The 16938-nt window shown below is 45.2% G+C and overlaps 1 protein-coding gene across 2 annotated transcripts in view; it reads left to right on the forward strand.

Annotated features, from left to right (window-relative positions):
• The window catches only part of FANCI (FA complementation group I), a 74526-nt gene that overhangs the window by 44755 nt on the left and 12833 nt on the right, over window positions 1–16938 (forward strand). For both annotated transcript variants that reach the window (XM_029950243.1, XM_029950244.1), the window contains exons 17-27: window positions 1056–1170; window positions 3088–3210; window positions 5193–5261; window positions 8284–8385; window positions 9338–9511; window positions 10453–10574; window positions 11080–11244; window positions 11825–12004; window positions 14927–15093; window positions 15443–15519; window positions 16398–16514. In XM_029950243.1, coding sequence (XP_029806103.1) covers window positions 1056–1170; window positions 3088–3210; window positions 5193–5261; window positions 8284–8385; window positions 9338–9511; window positions 10453–10574; window positions 11080–11244; window positions 11825–12004; window positions 14927–15093; window positions 15443–15519; window positions 16398–16514 — 1411 coding nt within the window. The remainder of the gene's footprint in view (window positions 1–1055; window positions 1171–3087; window positions 3211–5192; window positions 5262–8283; window positions 8386–9337; window positions 9512–10452; window positions 10575–11079; window positions 11245–11824; window positions 12005–14926; window positions 15094–15442; window positions 15520–16397; window positions 16515–16938) is intronic.

Below are 16938 nucleotides of genomic sequence, written 5' to 3' on the forward strand. Positions count from 1 at the left end.
CAGAGAGAGACAGAGCATGAGAGGGGGAGGGTCAGAGAGAGAGAAGGAGACACAGACATGGAAGCAGGCTCCAGGCTCTGAGCTAGCTGTCAGCAGAGAGCCTGATGCGGGGCTCAAACCCACGTGAGATCTGACCTGAGCCGAAGTCGGAGGCTTAACCGACTGAGCCACCCAGGCGCCCCGCATTTGGTATTTTAAATATAAGATGCTCAGTTTTTCTTTAAATATTTACTTATTTGTGAGAGAGACAGAGCACAAGCTGGGGAGGGGCAGAGGCACGGGTGGGGGGTGGGGAGGGACACAGAATACGAAGCAGGCTCCAGGCTCTGAGCTGTCGGCACAGAGCCCCAAAGTGGGGCTTGAGCTCAAGAACTGTGAGATCATGACCTGAGCTGAAGTAGGACGTGTAACCGACTGAGCCCCCCAGGCACCCCTAAGGTGCTTAATTAATATCACATCGGCTCTATTACGGTGCAGAGGAACATACATACAGAGGAGCAGCCAGTAAAGTATATACTGTTATCCCTCTTCTAGAATTAACAGTTTTTTGTTATTCCTCACCCAGAGGCATGTCTGCTAGGCCAAGGTTTGTGTGTCTTAACCTCTCCCCCATGAGTTAATCCTTGAGCCCCAGTGAGGTGAATGTATCATTTGTCTGGATGGAGGGTTTACAAGGCGCCAAGCACTATTCTTTACAAAGAAGAGAAGTTCTGGTCCTTCAGACACAGAACATCAAGTTTCCTTGCCTGTTTAGTACTTAACATTTGAGTTCCTGGCCCATCATATAACTTAATAGTTTTATTCCCCGCGCAGGAGAAATTATAGTGTCATGAGGTTAACTGAGAAGAAATCAGCCGAGTTCCTCTACTGTTAACTGCTGTGAACAGCTGATGTTTTATTTTGAGTATATAAATATATTTTATTTTGTTCTGTGCCTCGCTACGTCTTCGTATTCCTTCTCTGTACAGAGGTAACTGGATTTGTCTGACCCAGAAGCGTATTCCTGTGAAGGTAGTATCACTTCCTAACTGTCTGTCTGTCTGTCCCTGTGCCAGCCAGCTGGATGCCCGCAAGTCTGCGGTGGCCGGGTTCGTGCTGCTCCTGAAGAACTTCAAGGTTCTGGGCAGCTTGTCCTCCTCCCAGTGCAGTCAGTCCATCGGTGCCAGCCAGGTAAGGACCGTGCCCAGCAGCCTGCTGCGTGCATCCAAGTGGGAGTTGGTGATGTGCTCACTGTCCCCCCTCCGACTCCGGTTGTGCAAACGACCCTGAAACAGAGTCTGATGATGGTGGCGGTGATGTCAGCTGACACCTACTCACGATGGGTTTGCTGTTTGCTAGACGGCGCTCCCCACCGTGGGAGCCCCTCGCCTCGTGTGGCTGCTGAACCACGTGCTTGATTCAAGGGCGGCTGGCCAAACTGAGTCGTGCTGTGTGTGTAAAATACACGCTGGATTTTGAAGACTTAGTTGGAGAAAGGGAAAATGGCTCATTTTTTATTTAAAAAAATTTTTTTTAATGTTTTTTATGTATTTTTGAGAAATAGAGACAGCACAAGCAGGGGAGGGTCAGAGAGAGAGGGAGATACAGAATCCAAAGATAGGCTCCAGGCTCTGGGTTAGCTGGCAGCACAGAGCCCAAGGCGGGGCTCGAACCCACGAATGGTAAGATCATGACCTGAGCCGAAGCCGGACATTCAACCGACTGAGCCACCCAGCCACCCCTTAATTTTTTTTTTAATGTTTTTTATTTATTTTTGAGAGAGAGAGAGAGAGAGAGACAGCTTGAGCAGGGGAGGGTCAAAGAGTGGGGGAGACAGAATCTGAAGACAGGCTCCAGGCTCTGAGCCAGCTGTCAGCACAGAGCCAGACGTGGGGCTCGAACCCACGAACTGTGAGATCATGACGTGAGCCGAAGCTGGACACTTAACCGACTGAGCCACCCAGGCACCCCTCATTATTTGTTTTTAATTTTGATTACATGTTGAAGTATTTTTGATATATTTGGTTAAATTTCACCAGCTTCTTTTTACTTTTTAAATTTGACTACTAGAAAGTTTGAATTACAAATGGGACTTGTATTTGTGGTTTGTCCTGCTAGATGCAGTGCTAAGTGCTGTGTATTTATTAGGTCATTTCATCTTCCTGGTAATCCTCTGAGTCTAGATGCTATTGTCACCCCTATTTTTAATAATTTACTTTGCACAACCTGGTAATCTGAGAAAATAAAACTTTTTATAGTATTTTGGTAATCTAGACTTCAGAGCAATAAAATTGTTTTTATGATTTAAATTATGTACTATATGATTTGTATAGCAATCATAGCAAATTAATGAAACAATTTTATTAGGAATCCTTTGTTTCTCTAGTGTAATTATATACAACATTTATTCATAACATATGGCATAGGTTACATATTAGGAACACTGGATGTTGTCAGTGTATTGTGAAAACTGTCCACATCGTAAGGATAAGAAGGCTAAGGCCGAGGAAGGGTGAGTGACTTGCCCAGGGTGGCAGAGGCATTGCAGAACAGAGTGGGGATCTGAACCGTCAGCACCGACCACCTCCCTGAGACACCTGGAGTAAGGGTTAGGCGTGTTGGTCCCAAGTTGCTGGATTTATCTTGTGAAACAAGGTCTGTTAAGCTTTGTCTTGTCCATTTCTAAACTAAGTATTACCGGTCCTGTAAAGCTCGCAGGATTTTGTGGAAGCAAAAAGAGCTAGATTCTGCTAGCTATTTAAGGAAGGATTTTAGCTCTTTAAGTATAATCAAGTATATTATGACTACTGGATTCCAGTGGCGGAATCATCTGTGTGCCTTCCTAAGGAGCTGACATTGGCAGGGAAGACCCTAAGCGATAGAGGAGAGTTACTTTTGTTGAAATGCTTGAAACTTCTTACTCCAAACCAGAAAGAGTGATACTTATCACAGCCTACTGGTGATTACAGTGTCTGCCACAGTCCTAGGATTCTGCGTATGGGGAACGCTAAGCCCGAGTTTCTTTGCCCAAGCACTTGGGCTCATTTTACCTCCTTTACGGAAATCAGTTAGGTAAAATACATAATAACTGGCCTCTCTTCCTTTCAGGTCCATGTGGATGTTCACAGCCGTTACAGTTCTGTTGCCAATGAGACTTTCTGCCTTGAGATCATGGATAGTTTGAGGAGATGCTTAGGCCAGCAGGCCGATGTTCGACTCATGCTTTATGAGGTAAATCGGAGTGGAAGGAATGTGCAACCCCTAACTAATGATCCTTTTTATTTTGATAAGTTTTTTCTGATTGTAAAAGTACAGTTCACTTTTACTTGGCGCAGCTGGGATTGGTGTTAGTGATGGCTAGCCGAAAGGTTGGTTAGGTGAGGGCTCATAACGAGTATTTGAGGCACACCTGGGGGGCTCAGTGGGGGGCACCCAACTCTTGATGATGATGGTGGGCATACTTTGAGAACTACAAAAAATACTAAGTTCTGGTTGTTGAAATCTGTTGATCTTTTCTGTTAAGATATTTTATGTGGAAGATATCCTCCCAATAAATATTCACTAATATTTTCTTCTACTTTTTGTATGATTTTGTTTTTTATATTTAGCTGCTTAGTCCATCTGAAATTTGGTTTGCTGTGATATAGAAGGAGCTAACTTTTTCTCCAGGTTAACCATCGGTCCAGACATTATTGCCTTCTGTATGTGTACTGAGTCTGTTTCAGTTTGTATGCTGTTCCTTGATTTCCTCAGTGAAGTTTTGAGCCAAGACCACAAGGGTCTCTTACCATTATATGGGAATAACTTGTTACAAAGGCTAATAATTTTACTTTGTCTTTTCTTATAAAAAATTGTTTAGGGGATTAGCACTCGTTTACTTTTTCTCACAGATGAATCATACAGTCTTTTTTCCAGTTCCAAAAAGAAAGTGCTCCCCAGGATTTAATTTTTTTTTTTTTTTAAGTTCTTTATTTTGAGAGAGAGCATGTGCGAGAGCTGGCGAGGGCCAGAGAGAAAATCTGTCAGGCTCTGCGGTGTCAGGGCAGAGCCTGATGCGGGGCCCAATCCCACGAACGGTGAGATATGACCTGAGCCGAAGTCAAGAGTCAGATGCTTAACTGAGCCACCAAGGCTGCCCCCCACCCTTAGGATTTTAGCTCTGACCGGGAAATGTCGGATGGGAAGAAATATCACAGTCATTAGGGTGCTTAGGGCCGGGAGACACTTTTGAAACACTGGAAAGTAAGTGGAAATAATGTCCTAAGAGGGAAGGCTGTTACTGTAGGATGAGAGAAAAGAGTGAGGACCTGGGACTTCCTTGACTGTAAGGAACAAAGTGCTCCAAAGCCAGGAATGACCTGTTGTTCAGGAATTATGATGATTGGTTCTCAGCGATCCAAGATCTCTTTTTAGGCAGGTAACATAAACTTCCTGAATCGTTTCTTCCTCTAGCAAATACGGTCTTGGTCTTTTTCAAAGAATTAAGAAATAGTATAAAGAGGGGCGCCTGGGTGGCTCAGTCGGTTAAGTGTCCAACTTCGGCTCAGGTCATGATCTCACAGTTTGTGGTTCAAGCCCTGCATCGGGCTTTGTGCTGACAGCTCAGAGCCTGGAGCCTGCTCAGATTCTGTGTCTCCCTCTCTCTCTGCCCCTCCCCCACGCATGCTTGGTTTCTGTCTCAATAAGAAACATTAAAAAATATAAAAAATTTAAAAAAAATTTTTTTAACGTTTATTTTTGACAGACAGTGTTCGAGCAGAGGAGGGGCAGAGAGAGAAGGAGATACAGAATCCGAAACAGGTTCTAGGCTCTGGGCTGTCAGTACAGATCGATGTGGGGCTCAAATTCACCAACCTTGAGTTCATGATCTGAGCCAAAGTCAGACACTTAACCGACTGAGCCACCCAGGGGCCCCAAGAATAGTATTATTTTAAAGTTATGATTGTCCAGGGCCGCCTGGGTGGCTCAGTCGGTTAAGCGTGCCACTCTTGGTGTCATGATCTCACACTGTGGGATGCAGCCCTGGGTCAGGCTCTGTGCTGGGCATGGGGCCTGCTTGGTCTTCTCTCTCTGTCCCTCCCCTCCTTCCCTGCTGGTCTGCGCTTGCATCCCCCCATGCTTGCTTGCTCTCAAAAATAAATAAAATTTTTAAAAATAAAGTTCTAACTTTGTGTATCAGTTACAGGGCTTATTCTCTATTTGATTCCTCTTAGGGTTTTTATGATGTCCTTCGAAGAAACTCTCAGCTGGCTAATTCCATCATGCAGACTCTACTTCTCCAGGTAATACGTTTTTTAATTTTACATTTTTATGGGTCTGGAGAACAGATAATAAGACATGGAGAGGTGATTGGCATTTTCCAGACTTCAAAATCTAAAATAATCCTCAGCTCATACACCGGTGCGCTGTGAACATCCTGGGGTGTGTGAGGCTGTCCTCACGTTCTGATTACCGCTCACGTGCTCGCCCTTTTGCCGCCCTCTTACAGTTACTCTCTCTGGAAACGGCCTGCACCCTAAGTCAGAAGGACACTTTATGCAATTTTTTAAAATGTTTTATTTTTTGAGAGAGAGAGAGCGGGGGAGGGACAGAGAGACGGGGAGAGACAGAATCCGAAGACAGGCTCCAGGCTCTGAGCTATCAGCACAGAGCCCAACGTGGGGCTCGAACCCACATGAGATCATGACCTGACCGAAGTTGGATGCTCAGCTGGCTGAGCCACCCAGGCGCCCCAGAAGGACATTGCATAAAGAACCATTTGTGGGATGCCTGGGTGGCTCAGTCAGTGAAGCATCCGGCTTCGGCTCAGGTCATGATCTCGTGGTTCGTGGGTTCGAGCTCCGCGTCGGGCTCTGTGCTGACAGCTAGCTCAGAGCCTGGAGACTGCTTCAGATTCTGTATCTCCCTCTCTCTCTGACCCTCCCCTGCTCGCACTGTTTCTCTCTCTCTCTCAAAAATAAATTTAAAAAAATTAAAAAAAAATTTTTTTTAGTTTAAAGAACCATTTGTATAAGGGCTATTAGCAGCTGGATCTGTTTGTTTTACTTCTAAAAGGAAAGAGAGATGTGGAGCAAATATAGCAAAATATGGAATGTGTTAAATCTAGGCTACAGATGCATGGGTGTCTGTTAGGTTATATTCTGTACTTTTCAGTTTAAAAAAGGATTTTTAAACTACTTTAAGGAAGATTTCAGAGGATGGTCGCTATGGAAAGAGTGCAGCTGGAGAAGGTCTGGCATAAGTGAGACCTTTCACCCTCAACATTTATTCATTAAGCGTCATTTGAGTCTTTTTTAGAAGTACCTTTATTGAGCTCTCATTCACATACCATACAGTTCACCCACTTGAAGCGTACAGCTTGGGGCTCCTGGGGCTCAGTCAGCCGGGCATCCAGCTCTCCATCTCAGCTCAGGTCTTGATCTCAGGGTTGTGAGTTCAGGCCCTGTGTTGGGCTCCACAGTCAGTGTGGAGCCTGCTTAAAAAAAAATTTTTTTTTTTTAATTAAGTGTTCGACTCATTGGTTTTTAGTGTATTCATAGAGTTGTGCGGCCGGCACCACAGTCAGTTTTAGAATATTTATTTCATCATCTCAGAAAGTCTGACACCCGTTAGCTAACACCCCCTAATTTTCTCATTCCTCTCCTACCACCTCCTAAGCAGTCACTGATCATCTTTCTGTCTCTCTAGATTTGTTCGTTGTGCACACGTCATGTAAGTGGAAGCGCACAGCATGTGGTCTTTTGTGCCTGACGGCTTTCACCGACTGAACCATCTTGTAGCATTCCCTTTTATAGCAAAGTAATATTTTATTACGTGGTATTTGAATCTTTTTTATATGTTGGGAGTTTCTTGGTTTGTAACACTCTTGAAGCTTCCTAGGTATAATCTGAAACTTACCCCGTTACTCAGAAGGCAGGGAGAGACCAAAGAGAGAGGCAGCCCAGGCACCTGGGAGGCTCATCAGTTGAGTGTCTGACTCTTAATTTCGGCTCACGTCATGATCTCATAGTTTGTGGGATCGAGCCCCGTGTCGGGGTCTTTGCTAATTGTGCAGAGCCTGCTTGGAATTCTCTCTGCCCCTCTCCCATGTGCGTGCATGCTTGCTCTCTTCTCAAAATAAATAAACTTCAAAAAAAAAGAAAAAGAAGCAAACCACTCCAGGTTGGAGGTAGCTGTTTTTTCGTGTTCACCACTTGGCTAAAAAGTGCTCTCTCTTTTTCTCCCTGTCCCCCTACGTTTGTATGCCATTGCTTTGTTATAATTCTGAAGAAGCTCCATTTGAAGTTGAGATCTCAGATGTATAGAAATTACTGGAAGGTCCCTATACTATTTATCAAAAGATTTCCATTGGGCCTCAAGCCTGATCCTGTATAAAATTTATATCTTATTAACTATAGTGTATCTTTCTTTTTTAAAATATTTTTTTAATGTTTTATTTATTTTTGAGAGAGACAGACAGCATGAGCAGAGGAGGGTCAGAGAGAGAGGTAGACATAGAATCTCAAGACAGGCTCCAGGCCCTGAGCTAACTGTCAGCACAGAGCCCAACACGGGGCTCGAACCCACAAACCATGAGATCATGACCTGAGCCAAGCCGGACGCTTAACCGACTGAGCCACCCAGACGTCCTCTGTAGTGTATATTTCAAGCTGTAGTAATCAGCCCATCAACATTCATGCACTTAACAAGCATAGAAAATTGTGATTAAGGTATAGAACAGTGCTTCCCAAGTCAGGTTTGTATGTGTACCAGTAAAACTGCAGACTCAAAGTAAAAAGGAGAAAAATAATAGCTAACATTTCTTGATCTCTATTATGTGCTAAGTAGTGTTTTTAGCACTTTACACATATCGGCTTGTTTAATTCTTATACAGCCTTATATGCTTATAGTAATATTTCATCACAGATGAGGAACGAAGGTAAGGATGCGTTTACCAAAATTATTAACAAGTGGGTGAATCTGGGGCCTGACCTCAGCCATTCTGACTGTAGAGCTTATCTTATATTCTCAACTATCAAGCTGCACTAGAAATGCTGATTGCTTATGCAGGTTTAGGAATTGATGTGAGAGAGCGTGATGTTTTATGAGACAGTAGAAATGGAGTAGGAGAGATCCCAGAGTGATGCCTAAAGTGAGGGGAAAAGGATGAGTTGAGCCAAGGCAACACATATTTTGCTGCATTGTTCTTTGGACACTTGGGAAGTATGTCTTCGAAGGCATTGGACATTAAAGGTGCCATTAGTTTGACCAGTTGAAGTGAAAAGCATTGATGAGCCTGTGTCCTTTCTTCCTTACCATACATAGTTAAAACAGTACTATGAGCCAAAACCTGATGTGCTGCCGCCTCTGAAATTAGAAGCTTGTGTTTTAGCCCAAGGAGACCGGATCTGTCTACAAGAACCCCTGGTGAGACTTCTATTCCTCCTCTAACCATTATTTTTACTGTTAAGTAAAAGAATCAACCCTGTCGATAAGAGTCCGTCCTCAGGAAGAGATACCTTTCCTCAAAGCACTCTTCTCGTACTTCCAGTGAAGTTTGACTCTTAAATCTTCCCTTCGTATCTTGTCTGACCCATCACAACCTTGGACCTATTGGTAAGATCTCTCCATTTTTACAAAATCCAGGTAACCATCACCCCCCCAAGGAGCGTTTTCGTCTCCCATCTGCGCCTCTTTGACTGTTTCAATGCACTGAATATTTGGAATGGGGAAGGGAGGCCACTCGGCAGCAGATGAACCCAGGAGACCTGCCTCATTAGTCCAGAGGGAGAGTATGATTTAGGCAGAGCTTGAACCCTCACGGGAACTAGGACAGGTGGTTTTCTGTTCTTGCTCTCCAGCCTCAGACAGACAGGGAAAGAAGGTAAAAACTGAAGCTCCACCCCCCCCAAGCAGCTTAGAGCCCGTGAAGGGGAAGGAGGCGGTCTCTGGGCTGTCAGGTCCCGCCTGCATGCCGGGCCTTCGGTGCCTGAGCCCGAGGTGCTCTGTTGGGCTCCCCACGATCCCCTCATCACAAGCTCTTGTCAGAACAGCCTCTGGGACTCAATAGCCAGAGAGGATTTAACTGCACAGCCGGGCTTCATGGTGTTCCACTGGATCAGAAGGAGCGTGCTGATGGTGCGCCCTAAGGTGTCCACCTCTTAGAAAGCCAGTTTTGGGGGAAAGACCAGGAAAGAATGCAAGAGTACCTTTGTTAGTTCAGTTAATGTTTTCCAGTTTTAATTCAGGTTGATTTAATTTGTGATGCTAACAAATAACTTACTTTAGCCTATAATAGGTTAGAATTATTCGTTGATTACCAGCAGCCTCCTTGGTGATCCCTTAAACACTCCAGAATGCTGACTGTTTTCTCCCGTAGGACTATCTGCTGTGCTGTGCCCAGCACTGTTTGGCCTGGTGTAAGAGGAAAGCGGTGCCCCTGCAGCAGGAAGAAGAGGAGGAGGAGGAGGAGGGGGTCTACCAAGAGCTGGAAGATCTGTTGGAGTCTCTTACGACCAGAATGATTAAGAGTGAGCTGGAGGACTTTGAACTGGTAATGGCCAAGTCTCAGCTCTGTCGAACAATGGAGGCTTTTTAATAGCTTATTAATTTTTTTAAGTGTGAGAGAGAGAGTGCGCAAGCAGGAGAGAGGCAGAGAGAGAGGGAGAGAGAGAGAGAACCCCAAGCAGGCTTCGCACTGTCAGTGTAGAGCCTGACTCGGGGCTCAGTCTCAGAAACTGAGAGATCGTGACCTGAGCTGAAATCAAGAGTCGGATGGTTACCCAACTGAGACCCCCAGGCACCCTGCTTATTGATTTTTTCTTCTTTTATAGTTGATTTCTTTTACAGTTAATTATAGTCAAGTTGGTTTCCATGTAATCCCCAGTGCTCATCCTGACAAGCGCCCTCCTCCATGCCCATCACCCCCCTTCCGCTGACCCCCTCCCCCATCAGCCCCCAGTTTGTTCTCAGGATTCAAGAGTCTCATGGTTTGCTTCCCTCCCTCTCCCCAACTACTTTCCCCTTCCCCTCCCCCGTGGTCCTCTGTTAGGTCTCTCCTGTTAGACCCATGAGTGACAACATATGGTATCTGTCCTCCTCTGCCTGACTTATTTCACTTAGCATGACTCCCTTGTGGTCCATCCATTTTGCTACAAATGGCCAGATTTCATTCTTTCTCATTGCCAGGTAGTACTCCATTGTGTACATATATATAAATCACATCTTCTTGATCCATTCATCAGCTGATGCACATTTAGGCTCTTTCCATGATTTGGCTGTTGTTGAAAGTGTTGCTATGAACATTGGGGTCCATGTGCCCCTATGCATCAGTTCTTCTGTATATCGATATTTTTTTTTTAAGATCTTATAGTTAAGTAATCTCTGCACCCAGCATGGGGCTCAAACTCACAACCTTGAGATCAAGAGTTACTCCACCAACTGAGCCAGTCAGGTGCCCCGAAACCTTACTAATTTTTATCTTTTGCCTTTTAGGATAAATCCGCAGATTTTTCTCAGAGCACTGGTGTTGGCATCAAAAATAATATCTGTGCTTCTCTTGTGATGGGAGTTTGTGAGGTTCTCATAGAATACAACTTCTCCATAAGTAATTTTAGGTAACGTACTGCTGTGTATGACTCTCCTTGCAATTTGATGAGTACTCCACTTTATGGTTTTTGTTTGTTTTTTAAACTCTAACAGCATGCTAGATGCTAACAGACCAAAGGTCATGACGCTGTCTCTTAGCTGAGCATCTGGCCTGAGACAGACAACGCCAAAACACACGCCACAGGGCTGGGGAGTATTGTCCCTCTAGCAGGTTTCCATTTATCCAGAATTTCCAAACCCTGAACTCAAGTTCTAATTTCAGTAGAGAAATGTTGATGGTTTGGTGGCGTTGGACTTTCATGCTCTGCACTGACTGGTGTAAATAAGAGAAAAATAACACAGGTGGGTTAGAGTGATCTGGGGGTTAAAGCAAGTTTATTCATTTATAATGTGTTTAAAATAGAACATCTAGAATGCCTAAAGACACACTGTGATTTCCTTGTTATTGGGTGTGAAAGTAAACCCCAGTATTCTGAGGCTTATCCTTAGTGGTCTCTTTTTCCTCTTATACAGTAAGAATAAGCTTGAGGAGGTTCTGAGCTTATTTATGTGCTACAAGAAACTCTCTGACATCCTTAACGAAAAGGCGGGCAAAGGCAAAACTAAGACGGCCAGCAAAACGAATGATAGTTTTTTGTCCATGAAATTTGTGTCTGATCTTCTCACTGCTCTTTTCAGGTAAGGTGGTAACGGAGTGCGCACAGTGTGTGTGCGCCAAACGTGGTGACAGCTGCCCGCGCTCACCAGTATCATCTAGTTTGGATTCACAGCTCTTGTGTATGTAGGATAAGCAGTAAGTCAGGAGCTTTTTGTGAGTTTCGTGAAATGAAAGCTGGATAATTCTAGGTAATCACTTTAAAGAATACCTTGAATTATTTGAGGAAATCTCAGAAACAACGGACTACTGAACAGAAAGAGATAAATTGCAGTAAAGTATTGTAGGGAAATCTTCCTAAGTGGCTTGACCAGTACAACAGATAAAAAGGGATAAAAGAAAAACCTTACTGAAAAAACAAAGTATTAACAACAGCAGCAAGGGAAACTGAGGCTGACGTTTATATTTTATCCAGGTGAAGGGATTGGGGGAGGGGGAAATAAGGGAACACCGAGAACGGAAGTTGTGAAAAGGTGGCCGTGGCCTGGGCTGCCGGGGTCTGTCAGTAAGAACCTGCCAGGTCCTGCTCTTCCAAGTAGTTCCTAGAAAACCTAATTCCAGATCCCAGTAGCAGTAGGGAAATCTGTTCTTCTCTCTCTCTAGGGACAGTGCCCAAAGCCACGAGGAGAGCCTGTCGGTTCTAAGGTCCAGCAACGACTTCATGCGCTACGCAGTGGGGGTGGCCCTGCAGAAGGCCCAGCAGCTGAAGGAGACCGGGCACGTGAGTGGCCCCGACGGCCAACACCCGGAGAGGCTCTTCCAGAGCCTCTGTGATATCACTCGGTAAAGCACTCACCCTCAGAAACCTGTTCCACTCGCTGTGGGGTCTCCAAGAGAGGAGACGGGCCGGGGATGAGGCTGGTCTGAAGTGGGGTGGGCCGTAAAAGTGTAGGTGCGGTCGCTGACAGAGTGTTTTCCTGTCCTGCTTTGATGTGGAATGTGAGCTACATAGAAAATGTTCTTCTAATACTAGGAATAAAGAGGGATATTGTGTAATACTAAGTAATTGATCAGGGAGACATAACAACCTTAATGTATGTGAACCTAACAGCAAAGCACCAAAATTCATTCAGCAAAAACTGATAGAACTGAAGGAGAAATAAGCAAATCACTCCTCCCCTGTTAGAAATCATTAGAGAATTGGTAGGTAGGAAATCAGGAAGGACATAGAAGGCTTGAGCCGCATGATCATCCAGCTTGACTTCATGGGTATTTATATAACAGTTAACAACAGTTTCAAAATGCACATACTTTTCACGTCCGCATGGCATATTTATCAAAATGGACCATATTTTGGGCCGTAAAACACTGAACAAATTTTTGAAATAGAATTCAGTATGTTATCTGAGCACAACTGAATTAGATAAGAAAGTAGTAATAAATATTTTTTTATTTTTTAAATAACTGGATTATCCTTGTATATTTGGAAGTTAGATGCATTTCTGAATATTCATACTCAAAGAGGAAGTCAGAAATCAGAAAATGTCTTGAACAGAATGAAAGTGAACATACTACATTTCATAATTTGTATGATCCAGCTAAAGCAGTGTTTAGGTAGAAATTTGTAACAGTCAGTGCTTATGTTAGGAAAAAAATAGCAAATCTCTAAGCTTCCATGTTAAGAAAATAAAGGAAAACAGATGAAAGTAAAATAAGGAAGAAGTAATAAAACAAAGTAGAACCAATGAAAATAGAAACAGATCATAGGAAAAAGGGATGCAGCCAGAAGCTGAATCTTTGAGATCAGTAAATGCAGTAAATCTTAGCCAGACTGGTGAGGAGAACCGAGAAGACACAAATCACAAATACCAGATGTGCGGAAGCGGAGTGATCACTGCTGATTCTGCAGAAGGGAAACGTTGACAATGGTGGGCGGCTGACAGTTTCATGCCAGGAGGCTGGGTTATGTCAATGAAATGGACAAATCTTTTGAAATCAGGACGAAATAGGTAACTTGAATCATCCTGTGACTATTGAAGAAATTGAGGGGGCACCTGGGTGGCTCAGTTGGTTAAGCGTCTGACTTAAGCGTCTGACTCTTAATTTCGCCTCAGATCATGATCTCCTGGCTAGGGAGTTCAAGCCCTCCATCGGCTCCTGACTGAATGCGTGGAGCCTGTCTGGGATATTCTTTCTCTCTGCTCCTCCCCCGCTTGTGCTCACTCGCTTGCTCGCTCGCTCTCTCTCTCACAAAATAAACTTTACCCAAAAAAAGAAATTGAGGGGTACCTGACTGGCTCAGTTGGAAGAGCATGGGAGTCTTGATGTTGGGGTTGTGAGTTTGAGTCCCACATTGAGGATTGAGATTACTTAAAAATAAAATCTTTAAAAGAAAAAGAAACTGAATTTGTAGTTCAAAAATTTCCCTCAAAACTGCATGGCTAGATGTCTTTACTGGTGAAATTTACCAAACATTTAAGAAAGAAATAATGCCAATTTATGCAAACTTTTCCAGAAAATAAGAGAATAAAGATGTCCTGATTGACTTTATGAAGCCAGCATTCCATAATGCCAAACTCAGCCAGACATAAGAAAACTACCGATCAATTTCCCATATGAATGTAGATGTAAAAAAAATAGTAGCAAATTAAACCTAACAATTTGTAAGAAATATGATGTAATTAAGTGGAATTTTTTTCTGTAATGCCAAGTTGGCTCAAAATCTGTAAGGAGGCACCTGGATAGTTCAGTCGATTGAGTGATTTTGGCTCAGGTCATGATCTCACGGTTTGTGGGTTCGGGCCCCGCATCGGGCTCTGCTCTGACAGCTCAGAGCCTGGAGCCTGCTTCATAGCCTGTGTCTGTCTCCTCTCTGCCCCTCCCCCACGCATGCTCTGTCTCTCTCAAAAGTAAATAAACATTTTTTTTAAAAATCTGGCTCTTGATTTAACTCAGGTCATGATCTCACAGTTTGTGGGTTTGAGCCCCAAACCCTGTGCCCTGACCACACAGAGCCTGAATGAGATTCTCTCCCTCTTCCCCTCCCCCACTTGTGCGCACTCTCAAATGAATAAACTTTGTAAAAAAAAAAAAATGTATATCACTCGTTACAGTTATATCAGCAGACTAAAGGGAAACACTAATCATCTCAGTAGATACAGAAAATTAAACATTCATGATAAAATCTCTCAGCAAATTAGGAATAAAAGAGAACTTTATCAGTCTGGCAGAGGGAATCCACAATACCTACAGTCAGTACCAGACTTAATGATTAAGGACTGAGTGCTTCCCACCCCCGCCCCATGCTCTCACCGCTGTTATTCATCGCCCTGGACGTCCTAGCCAGTGCAGCAAGGCAGGAAAAGGCAATAAAAGGCATCCAGAGTGGGAAGGAAGAAATAACAAGAATAATTGTCTACATAAAAAATTCCAAACTCTGCAGCAACATAGGTGAATCGCGGGAAGTATATGTTAGATTAGGAGAGCTAGACTCAGGAAGCTACCTACGAAGGCTACCATTTTTACATGTTATTTTGTAAATAGCAAAACCCATAGGGATAAGACTCAAGAATCAGATCAGTGGGTGCTTGGGAAGTCAGGAGAGAAGTGACTGGCAGAGGGGCCATGGGGAACTTTTGGGACGATGACCCAACTGGAAAGTTCGGTAAAACACATCGAACGTGTGTGTACAGCATATGACTTTCGCAGTGTATAAATTGACCTGAGTGAACCTGACACTAATAAAATCGTGTGTCTTATCCTCAGGGTCTTACTTTGGAGATACACTTCCATTCCTACGTCCGTGGAAGATTCGGGGAAGAAAGAGAAAGGGAAGAGCATCTCCCTGCTGTGCTTGGAGGGCTTAGAGAAGATCTTCAGTGCCGTGCAGCAGTTCTTCGAGCCCAGGATTCCGCACTTCCTCAGGGCTCTGGGTGGGCATTTCAGCTTTGACAAACGGACTTGATCTGGGGTTCTCTTTCTTAACCAAAGCTCTGGATTCTGCTTGTTAACCTACCAGAGGACACCCGCGAGCAGTCCTCACGTGGCTAAGGGGCGACATCTAGTGGACTCAGAATTGGCAGTTACTGATTCTGCACGCCACAAATAGTGACGGGAAATTGAAGGGATTAGCCAACAGCAGAACGTTAGGCATATATTTAAGTCCGCCCCCAGACTTTTATTTTTTTGGCTTTCTAAAACTCTTAACTTCATATTAAATGGCCAAAAAAAGCATAATAAGTAAGTCCATTTCAGAGAAGGCAGCGTTCTCCCCTTTCCTAGGTGCCCCGGCCGAGGAGGGCGAGGAGGTGGACGGCAGCGTCACTCACAGAGCGGCGTTCCAGGTCCGGCAGTTTCAGGTGAGCAGCTCGGCGGGCCGCCTGGCTCCTCTGAGGGCCGGGAGGGGGGGCCCTGAGCTGGGCGCGGGGGGGGGGGGGGGGGGGGGGGGGGGGGGGGGGGGGGGGCCCCCGCGAGCGGGGAGGGCATGCCTTCTTCTGGGTCGGCATCCAGGCGGCGGGACACCGGTCTGCAGAGTAGAAGGTCGTGCACCCGAGGGTCGTGGGGGGACGGGTGTTAAGCCACTCAGCCCGTAGAATCACATTAGAGTTGACAGGAGGAGATAGCCCATTAAGGTAGAGAGTTAATGTCTTTGGTTTGTGTCCCCGGTGTAGTTTGGCTTTATCAGATTGCATAAAGACCAGACATTGAAGCCTTAGTTTCTGGCCAGTAGTTGTCACAGTATTCAGGGTCCTGCTCTGTGCCAGGGACCATTTCAGGTGCTGGGGATATAGCAGGAAACAAGAAACAAAACCCCTACCCTTGGGGAGTTTACACTGAGCGAGAAAAAAACAAAATGGAGAGGATTTCCGGTGGAGAGAAGGGAACAGGGCAGGGAAACAAACGGAAGGGCTGCGTGGAATGCTGGGCCTGGGCCGCGGTCTGACCCTGAGGTCGGTGGAGCCACCCCGAGGTGGGGGCACTGTTGGTTCCTGGTGTACGTTTGGCAGAGTTAGAGGAGGAGGGGTCATGGTCTTCAGGAGAACCCCCGGATCTGTGGTCGAGAACGGGGCGGGAAGGGCACGCATCTGACCGGGGTTTATTTTCAGATTCTGTCGTCTTGGAGTTGCGGTAGCTTTGAGGCCTGTCTGCCCCAGCCTTCGGGATGTCTGGCCCGAGGGCTCTTCCCCATGATAGGAACATGCCCGCTGATGTTTCCACGTGTGCTTGCCTTTCCCAGAGGTCCTTGTTGAATTTACTTAGCGGCCCAGAGGAAGACTTCAATGGCAGAGAGGCCCTGCTGCTGGTCACCGTTCTCTCCGGCTTGTCCAAGCTGCTGGAGCCGTCCTCCCCTCAGGTAGAGAGAGGTGCCGGTCGCTCAGTCCCGCTAGCCTCCCCCAGAGGCGGGGGAGGGGGGGGAGTACGGTTGGCCCTTGAATAGCACAGGTTTGAACTGTGTGGGTTCAAAGTGCAGTTCGTAAGTGCAGTCCAGTCTTATAAGTGTATCTTTTTCTCCTGATGATTTTCTTAATAAGCTTTTCTTTGCCCCAGCTGTATTGTAAAAATATACTGTGTAGTACATATAATGTTAGTAGACTATAGATGTGCTACACGGGTTTCTGGTTAACAGTAGGCTATCAGCGGTTACATTTCTGGGGAGCTGGAAGTTCTACGTGGATTTTTGACTGCACAGGGGGTCAGTGCCCCTGACCCCTGCACTGTTCGAGGCTCAGCTGCATTGTATCTAGCTGAATGTCTGCTGGGGGTTTTTTTTTGTTTGT

Source organism: Suricata suricatta, chromosome 9 (assembly GCF_006229205.1).
Source record: "Suricata suricatta isolate VVHF042 chromosome 9, meerkat_22Aug2017_6uvM2_HiC, whole genome shotgun sequence".
NCBI lineage: Eukaryota > Metazoa > Chordata > Mammalia > Carnivora > Herpestidae > Suricata > Suricata suricatta.